General features: G+C 37.5%; 1 protein-coding gene across 1 annotated transcript in view; it reads left to right on the top strand.

The window, feature by feature from the left end:
- Positions 1-318: 318 nt before the first annotated feature.
- ANXA10 (annexin A10) overlaps positions 319-15271 on the top strand; it is a 65940-nt gene continuing 50987 nt past the window's right edge. Inside the window, exon 1 of the mRNA XM_047762162.1 lies at positions 319-498. Coding sequence (XP_047618118.1) covers positions 481-498 — 18 coding nt within the window. The 5' untranslated portion in view covers positions 319-480. The remainder of the gene's footprint in view (positions 499-15271) is intronic.

Genomic DNA, 15271 nt, shown 5'->3' with positions numbered 1-15271 from the left:
TGGTAAAGATACACATAAAACCTAGCAACTGGAAGTATGAAGCTAGGGGCTTGAATACATGAGTCTGGTGTTAAAAGGTCCATTAGCAGAAAATAAATCATTAACTTCGTGGTTAATCAACTTACTTTCCATAAGTCACCAGCTTTCTCAAAAGATTACCCTTCTTTCATTGGTTCGCTAATTTGTTGCCTAAATCAACATGGGCGCAGGGATTAGGCTACTGGCTTTGTTTGTCTTGTGCAGTAATTCTGCCTACTCACTAGGACTGATAGCTCAGGATAAATACTGGACCTTGAGACTTGCTGGGTCCAGAACCAACTCTGGTTTTCTTACCTGAGCAACTGAGGTGAACAGTAGACAGCCTTCAATTTGATTGAACAGTCAACTTCAATTCTTTCTAGCTACACAGCAAAAGAAGTCTATTCAACTGATCACATACTAAAAACCTGCTCTGCCCTGAAGTTAATCACTATCATCAAAATGTTTTGTGGAGACTATGTAAGTATAATGGCTATTTCAGTAAAACTTTCCAGTCTTTGAAGATTTGAATCTTGCGTATAAAATTTCACTTGCAGTACTTGACATTTTCAACAGGAAACACTGGTGTTTTCCTTAATCTGAAGTTTTATTTATAATTGAAGTTTTAATTAGTAGGTGTTCAATGTAACTATTAAAGTTAATACTATTAAATGTCAAATGCATGCTAATTTTAAAACAATGTGTTATTCTATAGAGGCAATTTAATGACCCCTTCCTTTTATAAGTAAGCTGACTCAGAATTCTAACTGAAGTTATAACAAGATTTGTTTGCCTCCATGTTTATTTCTCTTTATAAGAAACTACAAATAAACTTGATTAAGTTTTATTTTAAGTCTATAATATCTTCAGAAAATACAGTTTATTTTTGAATAATTACCTGTTGAATTTAGGCAAATATAAAACTCAGTTTAGTCATGTTAGTTTTTCCCCTTGTCTGCATCTCTTTGATCCAGTGGTTCCAATGGTCCATGAACTTTGGAAGAGCCTACAGAGGCGAGCTATATAAATATATATTATATTATTTTATTTTATTTATTGCCTTTTTCTAGGGCCGCTCCCGCAGCATATGGAGGTTCCCAGGCTAGGGGTCAAATCGGAGCTGTAGCCGCTGGCCTACACCACAGCCACAGCAACAGCAACGCGGGATCCGAGTCGCGTCTGCGACCCACACCACAGCTCACAGCAACGCCAGATCCTTAACCCACTGAGCAAGGCCAGGGACCAAACCTGCAACCTCATGGTTCTTAGTCGGATTCGTTAACCACTGCGCCACGACGGGAACTCCTAAACATGTATTATTTTAAAAGATATCCATTTCACCTGGCCTTGGGAATTATACACGTGTTATGTGTTGATGAATTTTTAAAATCCGCATTATAAAAATGCTTTCAGGAAGTCTTTTATTTTTAATGCAAAGTTGTTATGCAGAAAACCACTATTTGGTTAAACTCTGCCACAATAACAATGTTATTTACTCATTTAAAAAGTATGTATTTCTAGAAAATTTTATTTACTTTATATTGTTTTTCAAATACTGAGTGACAACCTAAAATGTGATAACTTTCCATCACTGTTGGCTCAAGAATCTTAATTGTATCTTAAGATCTCAGAATCTCATTTGCAATTGGAACTTTATTGTCTTATTAACTGTGAGGCAGTTCTATTTTCACTATAGAAATAAAAGTTGTTAGGTGATTTTAGGCCAGTACAGTAAACAATTTAATTTGTAAAAAGTTGTTGCTTTCTCCCAATATAGTATTAATTGCTTCAAAAAACTGTACTTGAATGAATAGGAATTTTCTCCCTTTCTCTTCACTCAAGTACAATTATTTGAAAGTAACTGATACTATATTCTGTGTGGTATGTATGGTTTCATATTAACATTTATAGGTCAATTTATCAAAATAAACATTTATAGAATATTTAAATTATATTTGAGAGATTATTAAAAGTTACCAATGATAAGCTTTTAAAGAAATGTAATGGTTTACTATGCCTCTGGAGCAGATAGCGAATATCAGAGATTAAAGAGTTGGATTTGAGCAAACTAAACAATCATTTAAAGTATTTTGATCATCTTTTTCAGAAATAAACATTAATTTTTCTGTATTATCAGCAAATTTTGATGATGAAATGGTTTTATTAATGTTATTATATTTTAGAGCAATTATTTATATTGTTAAATCATATGGCCCAATTGGTAAGAACTTGGTATTCAAGAGACCAGTATTTGAGGTCAAGTTCATCTGTTTATTCTCCATTTTGGGTTTGGTGTCCTTAAGCTAAAGATAAATTCTTCCACTGGCAAGAAAGCAGAAGTTCTCATCTCATAGTGTAGATAATTATTGACTGGATTGCTTGTTAAAAATAGACTCTCAGGACCTCTGCTCAGCAGTTCTGATTCAGTATATATGACGTCTGAATTCACCCACTGGGTATCAATGCATGACGATTTTTGAAAGCCACTAAAGTAAGTCATTACTGTCGGTTACAAAATATAGAAAAGTTAAATATAAATCAAGCAAGAGGCAAGAACCAGAGAGAGGTAGTTACATTTCTATAAGAAATAAGCATATACAAACAGTTAAAACTACTTCCTAGAAATATGGCACTAAATGACCCTCAGTGATTAGGGTGATTTAAGTGGGACAGTTACATTAAGAAGGTAAATTCACCTTTGATGCACATCAACAATTTACTTATGTGCTTAACTGTAAAATTGTCTGTTGAGAGTGAGATTTAATTAAATCTGATTTTGGCAAGCTTGGAATTATGTTGATTTATTAATTAGCAGATAGAAATCCCCTTTCAGGAAGATGTTATTATATGCCTCTTAGAATGGAGGGAATTTCACTTGTAGAGTATTTAAAAAACTTGCTCAAGCCAAGATCCAAATCAGGTTATCTCTGTCATTACAACTCCAGCTCTTATCCACTAAAATATGCCACCTCATTTGAATACATTGCCCTGATTCTTCTAGTGAAACTGTTGGCTGTTTTTGTCCCATTTTGTTATCAACTGATTCCTCCCTTTGTTGTACAGCAGCATTTTATTCACTACAGCTTCCTTTACTTGGTTATATCCTTCCTTTTTGCCTTAAGGAAAATTTAGTCCTTTTCCTTTTAACTTTCCCATTTCTCTCATACCTACTGACTAACAGAGAAAAGTTAATCATAGGAATATTACAAGAATATAATATATTGAATGCATATTCCATACTTGAATTGACATTTTTGCATTACATAGAGGGAAATTATTACTGTTAAAATTTCCTGAGTCTCTACTAAATATCCAGAGGTTTTGCATGCCTTGTCTAATTTAATAGTCCGAGCAAATCTTTTTATAAGACTGCCATTTAACATGCAAGGGTTGTGCTATTCTTGGAGGCGGCAGACGTTCTGCACAGTGGTTTTACGTGTATTATTTTTAGTCTTCATAGCCTTCAAGGAAAATACAATCATCCCCATTTTCCACATGAAGGTACTGAGGCTTAGAGAAGTTAATGCTTGTTCCAGGAGTGAAAAGCCAAGGAGTTGGTGATATAGGATCCTAAGTCCATTTCTACCCCAACAGAGAGCTTTAAACATGCCAAAGTAGGGTTGTGCTACCTCATTAGCAAAGAGGTTAAACGTCTGCATTAGGAGAGAATGAGCAGCAACATCCCCACAAAGCTGCCCTTACTCACAAACATGCCCCCAGAAAAGCAGCAAAGCCCAACCACAGTGATGGAGGCATGCCTGGCGTGGGCGACGAGACTTTCTGCCTTTCAGCCCAGCTGCCAGAAGTAAGTGCCAGCTGCAAGGCAGTGGATTGCAGGTAATGAAGGAGATGCTGGCTTTCAGTCTGGAGTGGCTGCAGGCTGGCCTGGCTGCCCTTGGTAGCAGAAGCTGTGGCGAGGCAAGATCATTCTGAAAACAGGCCTTTCCTACTGAAAAGGATTCCGGAGAGAAAAATCCTAACCCAGAAATCTGATTTTGACTGTTTATCTACAATATGACTTACTGAACAAATATTAATAAATGTTGTTCATACTTTAGATTGTGTTTCACTATCACAAGACTGCATTGTCTGAACTTCACACAAAGTTATCAATCATGCTGGTACGGCCTCCACTTTTACTGGAGCCTCTATTGAACTAATACGGATTGGACTAGAAAATTAAATGCAGTAACTCTTTCCTTGCAGTGATATGTAAGCATGTTGTTAATTTTTTAAAACTCCTTTTAACAGCGATAGATTGCTTTTGGTGTAGAGCAGGCAAGCCTGCCTGTAGAATAATAGCTGAACCAACAGGGGCCAGGTTTGCCCCAGAGGATCCATGACTGAGAATCATGACTTAATCCTTCTGCACCTTTATTTTCCTACCTGTAAACTGGGTGTTATAACAGCACCTGTGCTATAACAATCCCTTGAGAAGTAAGAGGCAGGGAATGCACTGAAAAGACCTGGAGCATAAAGACCACCTGAAAAGGTGAGCCAGCCGTACCAGTTTCATGACACAACAGTGCCAAAGTTTGACCCCAAGTAACACAGAGTCCCCAGCTTTCCCCAGCTGGGTGCCCTGTTGCTGGAGAGGAGGTGAAGTTTATACCCATTACTACAGCTGCTCTTACACAAATACACACACACTCCTATATGTGTGTATAATTATTCATCACATTTACAAATAAATTTGAGCAACATCCAAAGTTTCATGGTTGGAAATATCATCGCTTAAACTCAGCTTAGCTTTATCTGTAAAAAGCTTCTACTATGCTAAGAAACTTCACAATCCCACTTCCTTCACCAGTTATTGTCAAATCTCAATTTTTCCTGCAAAAGTTCTCCCAAGTGTATTGAACTCATTATGTCCAATCCCCATCTGAAAATCCCTCTGGATCTATCCTAGCTTGTCTTTCACCCAAACCCACCCCACACCAGGCTCATCCTCACACCTCATCTTATCTTCCTCCATGCAGGAATGTGGTTCCACATGGTCTCCTGGGCCAGGAACAATGCCCCAGGGCTAAAGTTTGGCAAGTTTCCTCTTTTTAATGCCACGCCTTTGGTCCTTGCATCCAAGATGATTGTTTTAATTACAATGTGTACACAGAGTCTTCTCTGAATGTACATCTCAACCCAGCGCCTATGCCTGAACCCCAGATTCATACAAGCAAGTGTCTACTCAGGCAGTGAAGACTCTGTCCTCTTTTTAGGTCAGAGGGAAAAAAAGCAAAAACTGAAGTATCAGAGTTACCCCTCATCTTCCCTTTGTCACACCTGACAAATGATGACCCATTTATATAACTTTGGGCCGGACATTCACCACATACTCATTTGATGCCCAGCCCTCATCATCATTTTCCAGCTTCATGCAATAGCCTCTTACTGGTCCCCCACTTCTGTCTTTGCTCTAACTTCTGGGTAACGGGGGCACAGCAGTGGTTACCATTGTCAAAGTCGTGCATCCCACTGAAACTGATGTAGAGACCACCATCATTCTGGACTTAGTTTCAGAGCAGGAGGTTAAAACAGCAAATAGTTTGCAAGCAAGCTTTTGGTCCTGGTTGGCAAGTTCATGTATTTACAATGACAGCAAGAACAATAATACAAAGCTTAAAGTTGTTGGATGGTTTCCATTTTCCAAAGTGCTTGCAGGATACAGATCACAGCCTGGGGATGACAGGACAGCTTTCTGAGAGGCCTGTCTGGATATATTGACTTCTTTTAAATCTAGAGGTTTCTGGATGATTATAAAATTACCCTGGAAAGGTGTTTTGACACTATACTTCTACTAATGTTAATACGCTGCGCTCATTTAAATAAGCAAGGGTAAAGCCAGAACCCACTGCAAATTTAAACAGCACTGAGAGTTGTAAAACCCAAGTTGACAGAAAAAGTATGGTTAACGAGATTTTAATTTTATTTTTTGTTATTAATCAACCCACTTAACAAACAGTACAAGAAGAACCTCATCAGTTTATCACAAATCACTTTCAAAAACTATATTTCTTTTGTTAAATCACAGGATTAAAGACTGAAGAAATCAGCAGTGAGCCTGAGTTATTTTAGTGAGTCATGAGCTTGTGGGATCAGGGGAAAGGGACAAAGCAGATAGAGAGACTTGTTAAAGGGCTTTGCCTCCAGACCCACACCCAGCCGTTTATCTACCACAGATTCCCGCTATCAGCAGCAATTCCTTTTTATCAGAAGTACTCAACCTGATTCACCAGAAAGAACTGATTACTGGAACTTTAAGTATTTCAGAGTTCATTCCGTCAATATCCCTACCTCAGCCTCTTTCAAATTGTCTCCAAGAATTCACAAAGCTGCTTAGAGTTGTGGACATGACTTTCTCATTCAAGGAGGAGAAAAGACTGCTTTTTAAGACTCATCCTCTTGGCCAGCATCGCATCTTATCACAGTACTTTGTGAATATATTCCTTCTCAATTACACATGTACACATATCCTTCAGACATCCTGGTAATTATGCTAGAAGGAATCAGGAAAATACATGTATCATGAACAAAACACAGATGTACTTTAGGCTACCTGTAATAAGACAATGTGTTACATACAGTCCTAATATGGATCAAGTGGAAATCATGGCTACTTTGGATTTCTTTTCCACTTTATTTTGTGGCACTTTGTAATAAGGCAACAGGATATCAATGTATTTTCCCATCCTCTCGCTCAATTGCAACACCTGTGCTATTTTTTTTTTAAAGTGAAAACTAAAAGCATTGCAGAAATATTTCAAGTTATTTAAAAAAAAAACAAAACAAAACTTTAACCCCAGAAGACACATTGCTTTAAAAAAATGTCTATTAGTAGTGGTTTAGAAAATATATGATTCATATTATATTTTATAGTTGAGTGACTCATGTTTTTGTTATCACAACTGTCATCTTCTTGAGTATTGCTCAATTCTTTAGCGATACTAAATGTATGTACACATTCTTCTAAGCTTTCGTTTACCTGCCAGTTTCAAATGGCATTGTTTTAAAGGGTAAATGAAAAGGCAGACAAGGTGCAGAAAGACAGAGGCATTAGTACCTTGGCCACATATCGTCTGTGTACCTTTCATCACCTGTTGTGCCAACTGCTGTGTGTTTAATCAAGCATGTAGCTCGTATATAAAAAAGCAAATATTCATAGTGAGTACAGTAGTCCTTTCAAAGCAAAAAAGGGTCACAAGTGTGAACCCTCAGTGACACATGAATTACTGGTTTTGAAATGGGAATTTTTGATGCAACCAAGGTCACAAGTGAATCTATTGCAAATTACCAGCCAATAGAAGCTCTTGGAGAGCTCGGCCCCCTGTGGTCCTTATTTCCTATCATTCCAGACACTTCATGTAGTGGGACTGCTCCAGACACTACACATAGTGGGATTGCTCCTTACACTGTGCACAGGGGGATTATTCCAGACTGTGTATGTGGATTGGCCAAGTCTTCCTTCCAGACATTCAGTGACTTCTCATTTCCTGACTTAGTGGACCCAGTCGTTTTCTTATGTATAATACTGATTTGGAGTAATCTGAACACTTCAGAGATGGGAATAGTTTTAGAAAATGTTACTTTATTTAGCAGAGGGAAATAAGTGTTAAATAAAGGCCCTGTCAGGAGGGAATTCTCCTCTACCCTACCAGGTTCTTCTGGCTGATCAAAGAGTTAGATTGTTGTGAGACAGATGAACAGGAGAAAATCATGCAAAACTTTAATACCATGTATATAGGGGAGAGACCCAGGAAAACCAGGTCACTCACTCCCCAAATGGCTGAAATGCTCATCGTCTTCAGCTAAGGACAAAAGAGGATGTCGGGGGGTAGTGGTTTGGGACCTCAAAGGAGAGGAAGCAAATTCCCACAGGCATGGAAAAGCGAGTGTTTGGTAGTCAAAAGTTTGCTGGGCTGTGCAGAGACAGTGGGACACAAAGAGGGGTTGTTCCGAACAGACGTGGCAGGTGCCGCCCTTCTACACACCTGGTTCCTATTATAGTGCCTGTGGGATGGCTCTCTGCCTTTAGCTGTCACCTATTGTCATATTGATACCTGCAATCTATTCCAGCCCCCACACTTCAGCCTTTTCCATCATTTACTTCTGTCTCACACAGTACAAACCATGACTATTTATATCTAAAATATACACACTCACGTGTTTAGCATACATGTAGTTTAAAGTGTGCTAAGCCACAGCCCTGTGAGAACCTGCTCTGCTAAGAAGAGGACATTGTTTGGCTTCTTCTCATCCTTAGCTTTACAGTTTCCTGTCAAACAGTCCAGTCCCTTCTCCCAGTCCCAGTCCCCTTTACTGTGGTTACAAGATTCATGTGCAATTTAGACGGATCGGTTGGCTAAAATCTGTGCTTCCTATTGGAGTCCCCCACCTACATTATAGCTGATTTTGTGAAGTTTAAATTCAAACGTGGTAAAACACGCCCTTGTTGGTATAGAGTTGTATGAGTTTGCAATCACAGTCTCCTTATAGAGACTCTCGTTACCCAAAAGCCTCCACCCTCCCTATTTACAGTCCACCAAGACCCTAGTCCGCAAACCCTGGCAAACACTGATCTATTTTTTCTTCTTATAGTTCTATCTTTTCTAGACCATTACGTACATGGAATCACAGACTGTAAAACACCATGGGTATGAATTCTTTCACTTCATGGAATGCATTTAACATTTATCCAAGTTGTTACATGAATCAACCATTTTGCCTTTTTATTTCTGAATACAAGCAGTCTTGAATGGATGTACCATAGTATGTTTATCCATTTAGTTTGAAAGATTACTAGCTTGTTTCCAACTTTTAGCAATTGCAAATAAAGTTTCTGTGAACACTCAGGTTAAAGCTTTTAAGTAAAGATAAGTTTCCATTGCTTTTAGATAAATAACTAGGTGTGGGATTGCCAGGTTATATGGCAAGACTATTTTTAACTTTTTGAGACACTGCTCAACTGTTTTTCCAAAGTGGCCCTCAATTTTGCATTCCAACCAGTAATAGCTCACTGTAGTTTTACTTTGCATTTTTCATGGAAATATTGATAGTTTTTCATATGCTTATTTACTACACTTTCATTGCAAATGCATCCATTCATAATGCTTACCTAATTAAAAAAAATAGTGTTTTTTTGTTTATTTTTATTGTCCCTTATATTTTTTGGAACAAAAAAGGCCTTCATGAAAAAAGTGATTTACAAATATTTTCTATTCTGTGACCTGTCTTTTCATTTTTGACAGCATTTTTCAGAGAGCAGATATTTTTAGTTTTGACAAAGTTCAATTTATCTTCTTTTTCTTTATAGATTGCATTTTTGTCATCCTGTCTAAAAATTTTTGACTTATCGAACGTCAGGCAGATCTTCTAGATATTTCACAGACTAACATTTCTATTTAGGACATGATCAAGTTGGGTGTGATTTTTGTACAAAGTGTGAGGTGTAGGTCACCTTTATTTTTCATATGAATGTTCACCTTTTATAACACCATTTCTTGGGAAAACTATTCTTTCTCCATTGAACTGCCTTAAAAACTTTGCCAGAAATTATTAGCCTGTATTTATGTGGCTCTACTACTAGCATCTCTATTCTATCCCATTGATCTTAGTTTCTGGAATGTTAGCCAACACCACAAGCTCATTATTACTCTGATTTCATAATAATTCTTAAAATCGGTTAGCATTATTCGTCTAATTTTGTTTTTCTTTTTCAAATCTGTTTTGGCTGTTCTAGTTTCTTTGTGTTTCCAGTATGATGAAATAAATTGATTGGATTTTGAATGTCAAATCAGCCTTGCATTCTTAGAATAAACCTCACTTGCTCATGCTACCTTATTCCTTTTCTATATTGCTATACTGGATATACTTATATTAGGTTGGACTTTTTTGCATCTGTATTAATAAGGATCACTGCTTTGTAATTCTCTTTCCTTGCAATTATTATTATTATTTTTTTGGTAGTAGTACAATTCTGGCTCCATAAAATGAGCTAGAAAATGTTCTTTTCAATTTTTATAAGATATTTTGTAAAACTGGTTATTATTTATTCCTTGAATAGTTGGTAAAAATCTCCAGTGAAACTATATACCTGAAGTTCTTCTTGTTGATGTAATTACTATACACTCAATTTCCTCCATAAATATCAGGTTCTTCAAGTTAGTTGTGTTTCTTTAGTAAGTCTTGATAGTTTTTGTCTGCCAAGGAATTTAAATTGTCATATTTATGTGAACAGAATTGTTCTCAGCATTTTTGAGTAGTGATGACCTTAGCTATTTTCATGTTTATAGACTGTATCTTCTTTTTCTTTATCTGTCTGGCTGGAGGTTTACCAATTTTATTGTTCAAAAAGCAAGCTTCTGATTTCATTTATTTCTTTGTTTTTCTTTTTTTCATTTTACTGATTTCTACTCTTGCCTTTATCATCTCCTATCTTCTGCTTGCTTTGAGCATAATTTTCTATTTTTTTTTTCTAATTTCTTATGGTGAAAGCTTGAATGTTTGAGAACTTTCTTTTTTTTCTAACATATGCATTTAACGCTATAATTATCCCTTTAGGCACTGAAGGAAATTGAGTATCCTAAACACCAAACTTGCATGATGAATATAGATGATCTTGCTTTTCCTGCCTGGTTTTGATCAGAAAAAATCTATACCATCTTGAACACTGTTATGCTCAGTGATCGACTTGGTAATGTTGCATATTATAAAGAATTTTAGGTCAATAATATTTTCTTATGAATTTCTAAGATATATGAAAAATATAAAACATTATAAATATACCTGGATACCTAAAAGACTAAAAGTCTTCATTTCACAACTTAGTGAAGTTAGCATTTCTCATTTGATATAAAACTGATTCTTGCAAACGGTAGTGTCCCATGGAACTCTCAGAACAATTAAGACCTCAGTGGGGCTACAGGTTGAAGTTAATGGTGGTAATGAGGAAGAGGAAGAATGGGATTCATAACAGCTATTATTGATTGACATGGTATCTCATCATTCTTCATAAGAACTCAAGTAGACATACTGTCTATGTAACTCTAGAAAGTTTGCATCAGGTGTGTTGAAGTGAGTTGCCCCATCATCAAGCAAGGAACAAAGATGAATTGAGACCCCCACTAGGCCTGCTCCAGTGAGAAAGAAATATCCACCAACCTGGGGGGTGGTTTACTGGCTGCACTTTATTTCCCACAATGTCCAGCGAAAACAACTATCAGATGCTTCCTGGTCACGTGCCATGTGACACGTGTCCCAGCTTTTCACCAACTTGATGGATGCTTCTCTTCCCGCCCCTCCTAGTCAGGAACAGGGTAAACCATGGAGAACAAAGAAGTTTAGAAAGAGAAGTAAAAGGGTTTCCATCAGAGGCTCAGAGCACTGACACTTTCATGGAGTTCCTCTGAATTCTTAGCCATCCACGTTAGCTGGAGAACCTCTTAACTTTTCCCCAAAGGGTCCTCAAAACAACCAAATAAATGTACCATAAAATCATCACCCTATCAGATCCCTGTTACACAAACCCCACTGGTGATAGTGTAAGTCAATCAGAGAGAGGAAGTGTGGATTTACTTGATTACGGATCAAAGATGGAATAGTTTTATTTTAACATAAAAAAGACAAAGATTTATAATTTGTAGTCAAAATGGCTATTAATTAGTAGCAGTTTTCATTGTTAGTTCTTTGGGAATGAAAGAAATACAGACTGAGAAAGTTAATAAAGTCTACAAAGTACCTATAAATGAGGGAGAGAATCTACAAAGGGGGGCAAAGGAACAGAGCAAAAGAAAGACTTTCAGTGAAAAGTGACATGCAAGTTAAGTCCTTAGAGATTTTTTAAGTGACTGTCTATCTAGAACATTGTAAATTTAAACTTTTCTGATTGTATAAAATGAATAAATTGTTATTTATACTTTAACAGTCACTTTTAAAAAACACTAAATGTACATTTTCAGGTTATTAAACTTGGATCATTTATCAGACAGAAAACAATACAATGCCTTTATTTCATCCTCACACAGCTCATCTAAAAGCTACAAGGCTCCTTTCCATCAGGAGCTGCCTTAGCTCTGGTTGCCGTGAGAAAATTTCACAGATCGGGTAGAATTTATTTAATTTAATTAATTTAATTTATTTTATTTTTTGTGGTTGCTTTCTAGCGCTGCACCTGCGGCATATGGAAGTTCCCAGGCTAGGGGTCAAATAGAGCTGCAGCTGCCAGCCTACGCCACAGCCACAGCAACACAGGATCTGAGCCCCATCTGCGACCTACACCACAGCTCATGGCAATGCCGGATCCTCAACCCACTGAGTGAGGCCAGGGATCAAACCCGCATCTCCATGGTTCCTAGTCAGATTTGTTTCCTCTGAGCCACGACGATAACTCCAGGGTAGCATTTATTTAACCAGCACTTATTTCTTGAGTGCTAAGGCTGGAAGCGCAAAACCAAGGTGCCTGTGGATTCTGTGACTGGTGAGGACACCCTCCTGGCTCACAGGGCTCCTGCCCACTGTGTCCTCCCTGCACAGTGAGCCTCAGCTCTGATCTTCTTATTGGGGTATTAACCCCATCGTGTGCCTCTGGTCTTGCACAACAGGCATTTTAGTCACCGATGCTCTGTGGCCATAGAGGATATGTTTGGGGACCACGATGAAGTTTTAGGACCCCTCCTTGCCAGGAACCTTCTCCTGAAGGTTACTTCCTTGTCTGTTCTCAGAGTCCCATCACTACCCCTGAAGGAAGATTTGGAGACAGATTCTCCACAATGACTTGTGACAAATTCTTCCTACTTTGTAGTCCAAACACGTACATGTCCACCACTGTAAACCCTGGCGTGGAATAAATCCACGGAGTTTAGGCGCTCCCCCCTTACACAAAGCAGCTGGGTAGCCGTGCAGTTGTGGCTTCAGCCTTTTTTCCTATGAAAGTCACTGTGTCCCTGAACTCCACAAACTCAAGTCCTATAGCTGGTCCCCTTGTTGAAGACATCCTAACCTTTGACCCTTCACCTCAGCTTCCATGGCAGCATAGGGAGGTCTCAGAACACTGTCACCTCAACCTAAAAAATCCCATCCATAACCCCAAATAGAGCTTTTTCACGTTGTCTAGGTTGGTGAGTGGCTAAGAGTTACCAACCTGTTTTCTAGAACTTTCTTTGCACATCCCACCTCAGTGGTCCCTCCATCACCTTGCAGTATGGATTCAGGTGGCAGCCAGTTTGGACAGGGCATCAAAGTGAAAGCCCTGTTCCAGGGTTATATTAACATCTTGACAGTTTACTACTTTTCCCTCCTCCTTGTCTCTCAAAGGAATATCCATACCAATCCTCACTTTCCAGAAAGAAGATCAATATATGTCTTGTGCAGGGCAGCCCATAACTGATTCCTGTCCAACACACCATATTTATTTGGCAGAAAGTTTCCCTTTCACATAAGACACCACACGAATGTTGACGGAGTTTGGTCTCTTCACATGTGTTCTCAAGTTTTGTAAATTATCTTCATACTAGTACTGCTTTAACTCTTACTCTGCCCATTTCTGTAAGTACTACATTTTTTTTTAAAGACGAAAAATGATAGAAAAACATTCCAAATATAACTTAGAGCAGAAAATGGCACTGTACTTGAGGACACAGTACAAAAAGTTTAGGTTCATTACCAAAACTTCAAAGTGTAAAAATAACCAATTGAGTATTATTTTAAAAAATCAAATAGGATCGGATCCTCCCTCTGAGCTGGTGACTATCATTTCCTAAACCTATCCTGGTGTCCTGGTGTGGTTTGACAAATAACTGACAGACCACTTTGAAGATTACAAAAAGGGGGACCTCTGCCACATAATTAGATAACCATCAATATTTTCTAAATTATCTTTTCCTTCCTAGAATGTGATAACTTCTGAGACCTATACTTTACAGTGAGATCACTTACCGATTGCTACTTATCAGAACACAGATCAAATTTTACAAGTAAACACCCAACAAAATTTAAATCCTATGTCCTTATAAACCCAAGTACGCTTGACAAATTAAAAATTACCTTTAGGGAGTTCCTGCTGTGATGCAATGGGTTAAGGATCCAGCATTGCCGCAGCTATGGTGTAGGCCTGCAGCTGCAGCTCAGATTCGATCCCCAGCCCAGGAATTTCCATATGCAGGTGAGGTAAAAACAAACAAACAAACAAAAAACAACCTTTAAAATACTTCAAATAGTTTAAAAGCATTTTGCCTGTTAGTACAGTTAACTAGCCTATTTCTCTGATCTTGGATCCCTTACTATGATACCATCAATGTATTTCATTAAGGAAGTAGAAAGCTGTGAACCAGACGACATAAAACCAATCAAGCTATAATGCAGTCCTTCTGTCTCCTTCATCCCCAGGGCAAATTACACTCAGAGGTACAACTAATTCCTACCTAGAAAACTTCTAGTAAGGAATGCCTTCTACCGTATTGTGATTCCATACTTTGTCTTCAATATAATTTTTGTTTTGTTATTTGTTTTGTTTTGTTTTAGATTTATACATCTTCACTCACTGAATGGAACAGAAATGCCTTGCAAGACATTTATTTAAAACAGTTCAGAGCAAAAATTGTCCTAAACAAAGCGTCCATCACTCCAACTCTATAAAAGTATATTAGTCATATATCTAACAAAATTGATTCCAAAATTCTAAAACTTTTGTTTGGGTTAAATTTCCTTTAATATACAAATAGGAATGTCTTTCTTTTGTAGCTAAGTAACTTCTTTATGGATTATCCAGCTAAGGTTTTATTTGGCTGAAAATTAGCTTTTTTTAAAAAAAAATCATATTCTCTTGCTTTACTAAATATTACCTCAGACAAGGTAAAAAATGTAAAACCATCCAGAAACTAGCATTATTATAAAGGTAAAATCTGTTGGGAAGAGTATATCATGTTTTTGTTTTTGTTTTTGTTTTGTTTTCCACAGTAGGCTTTCAGTGTTAATAAAGTAACATGATAGGCCAAAGAAACCATTCTTTTTCCCTTAACGTCTCAAGAACATGCAGATAACATTATCATTGATTTCTGTTATTGAAAGCTACAGAATTTTTAATTACCAGGAGGCTGTTTCTATTTGTGAAAGAGAGCACTGTGCTTTGAGAGTGCTAATCTCTAAAAATATCAAATCAGAGGAGAGTCACTGAAATTAGCATCCAAGAGCTGCAACATCATGTTATAGAAATTCTTCTAATAAATCCTGAAATACAATTCTTCACACCTGAAATGTTAACTTA

Source organism: Phacochoerus africanus, chromosome 15 (assembly GCF_016906955.1).
Source record: "Phacochoerus africanus isolate WHEZ1 chromosome 15, ROS_Pafr_v1, whole genome shotgun sequence".
Classification (NCBI taxonomy): Eukaryota; Metazoa; Chordata; class Mammalia; order Artiodactyla; family Suidae; genus Phacochoerus; species Phacochoerus africanus.
This window is presented reverse-complemented; position numbering and strand designations above follow the sequence as displayed.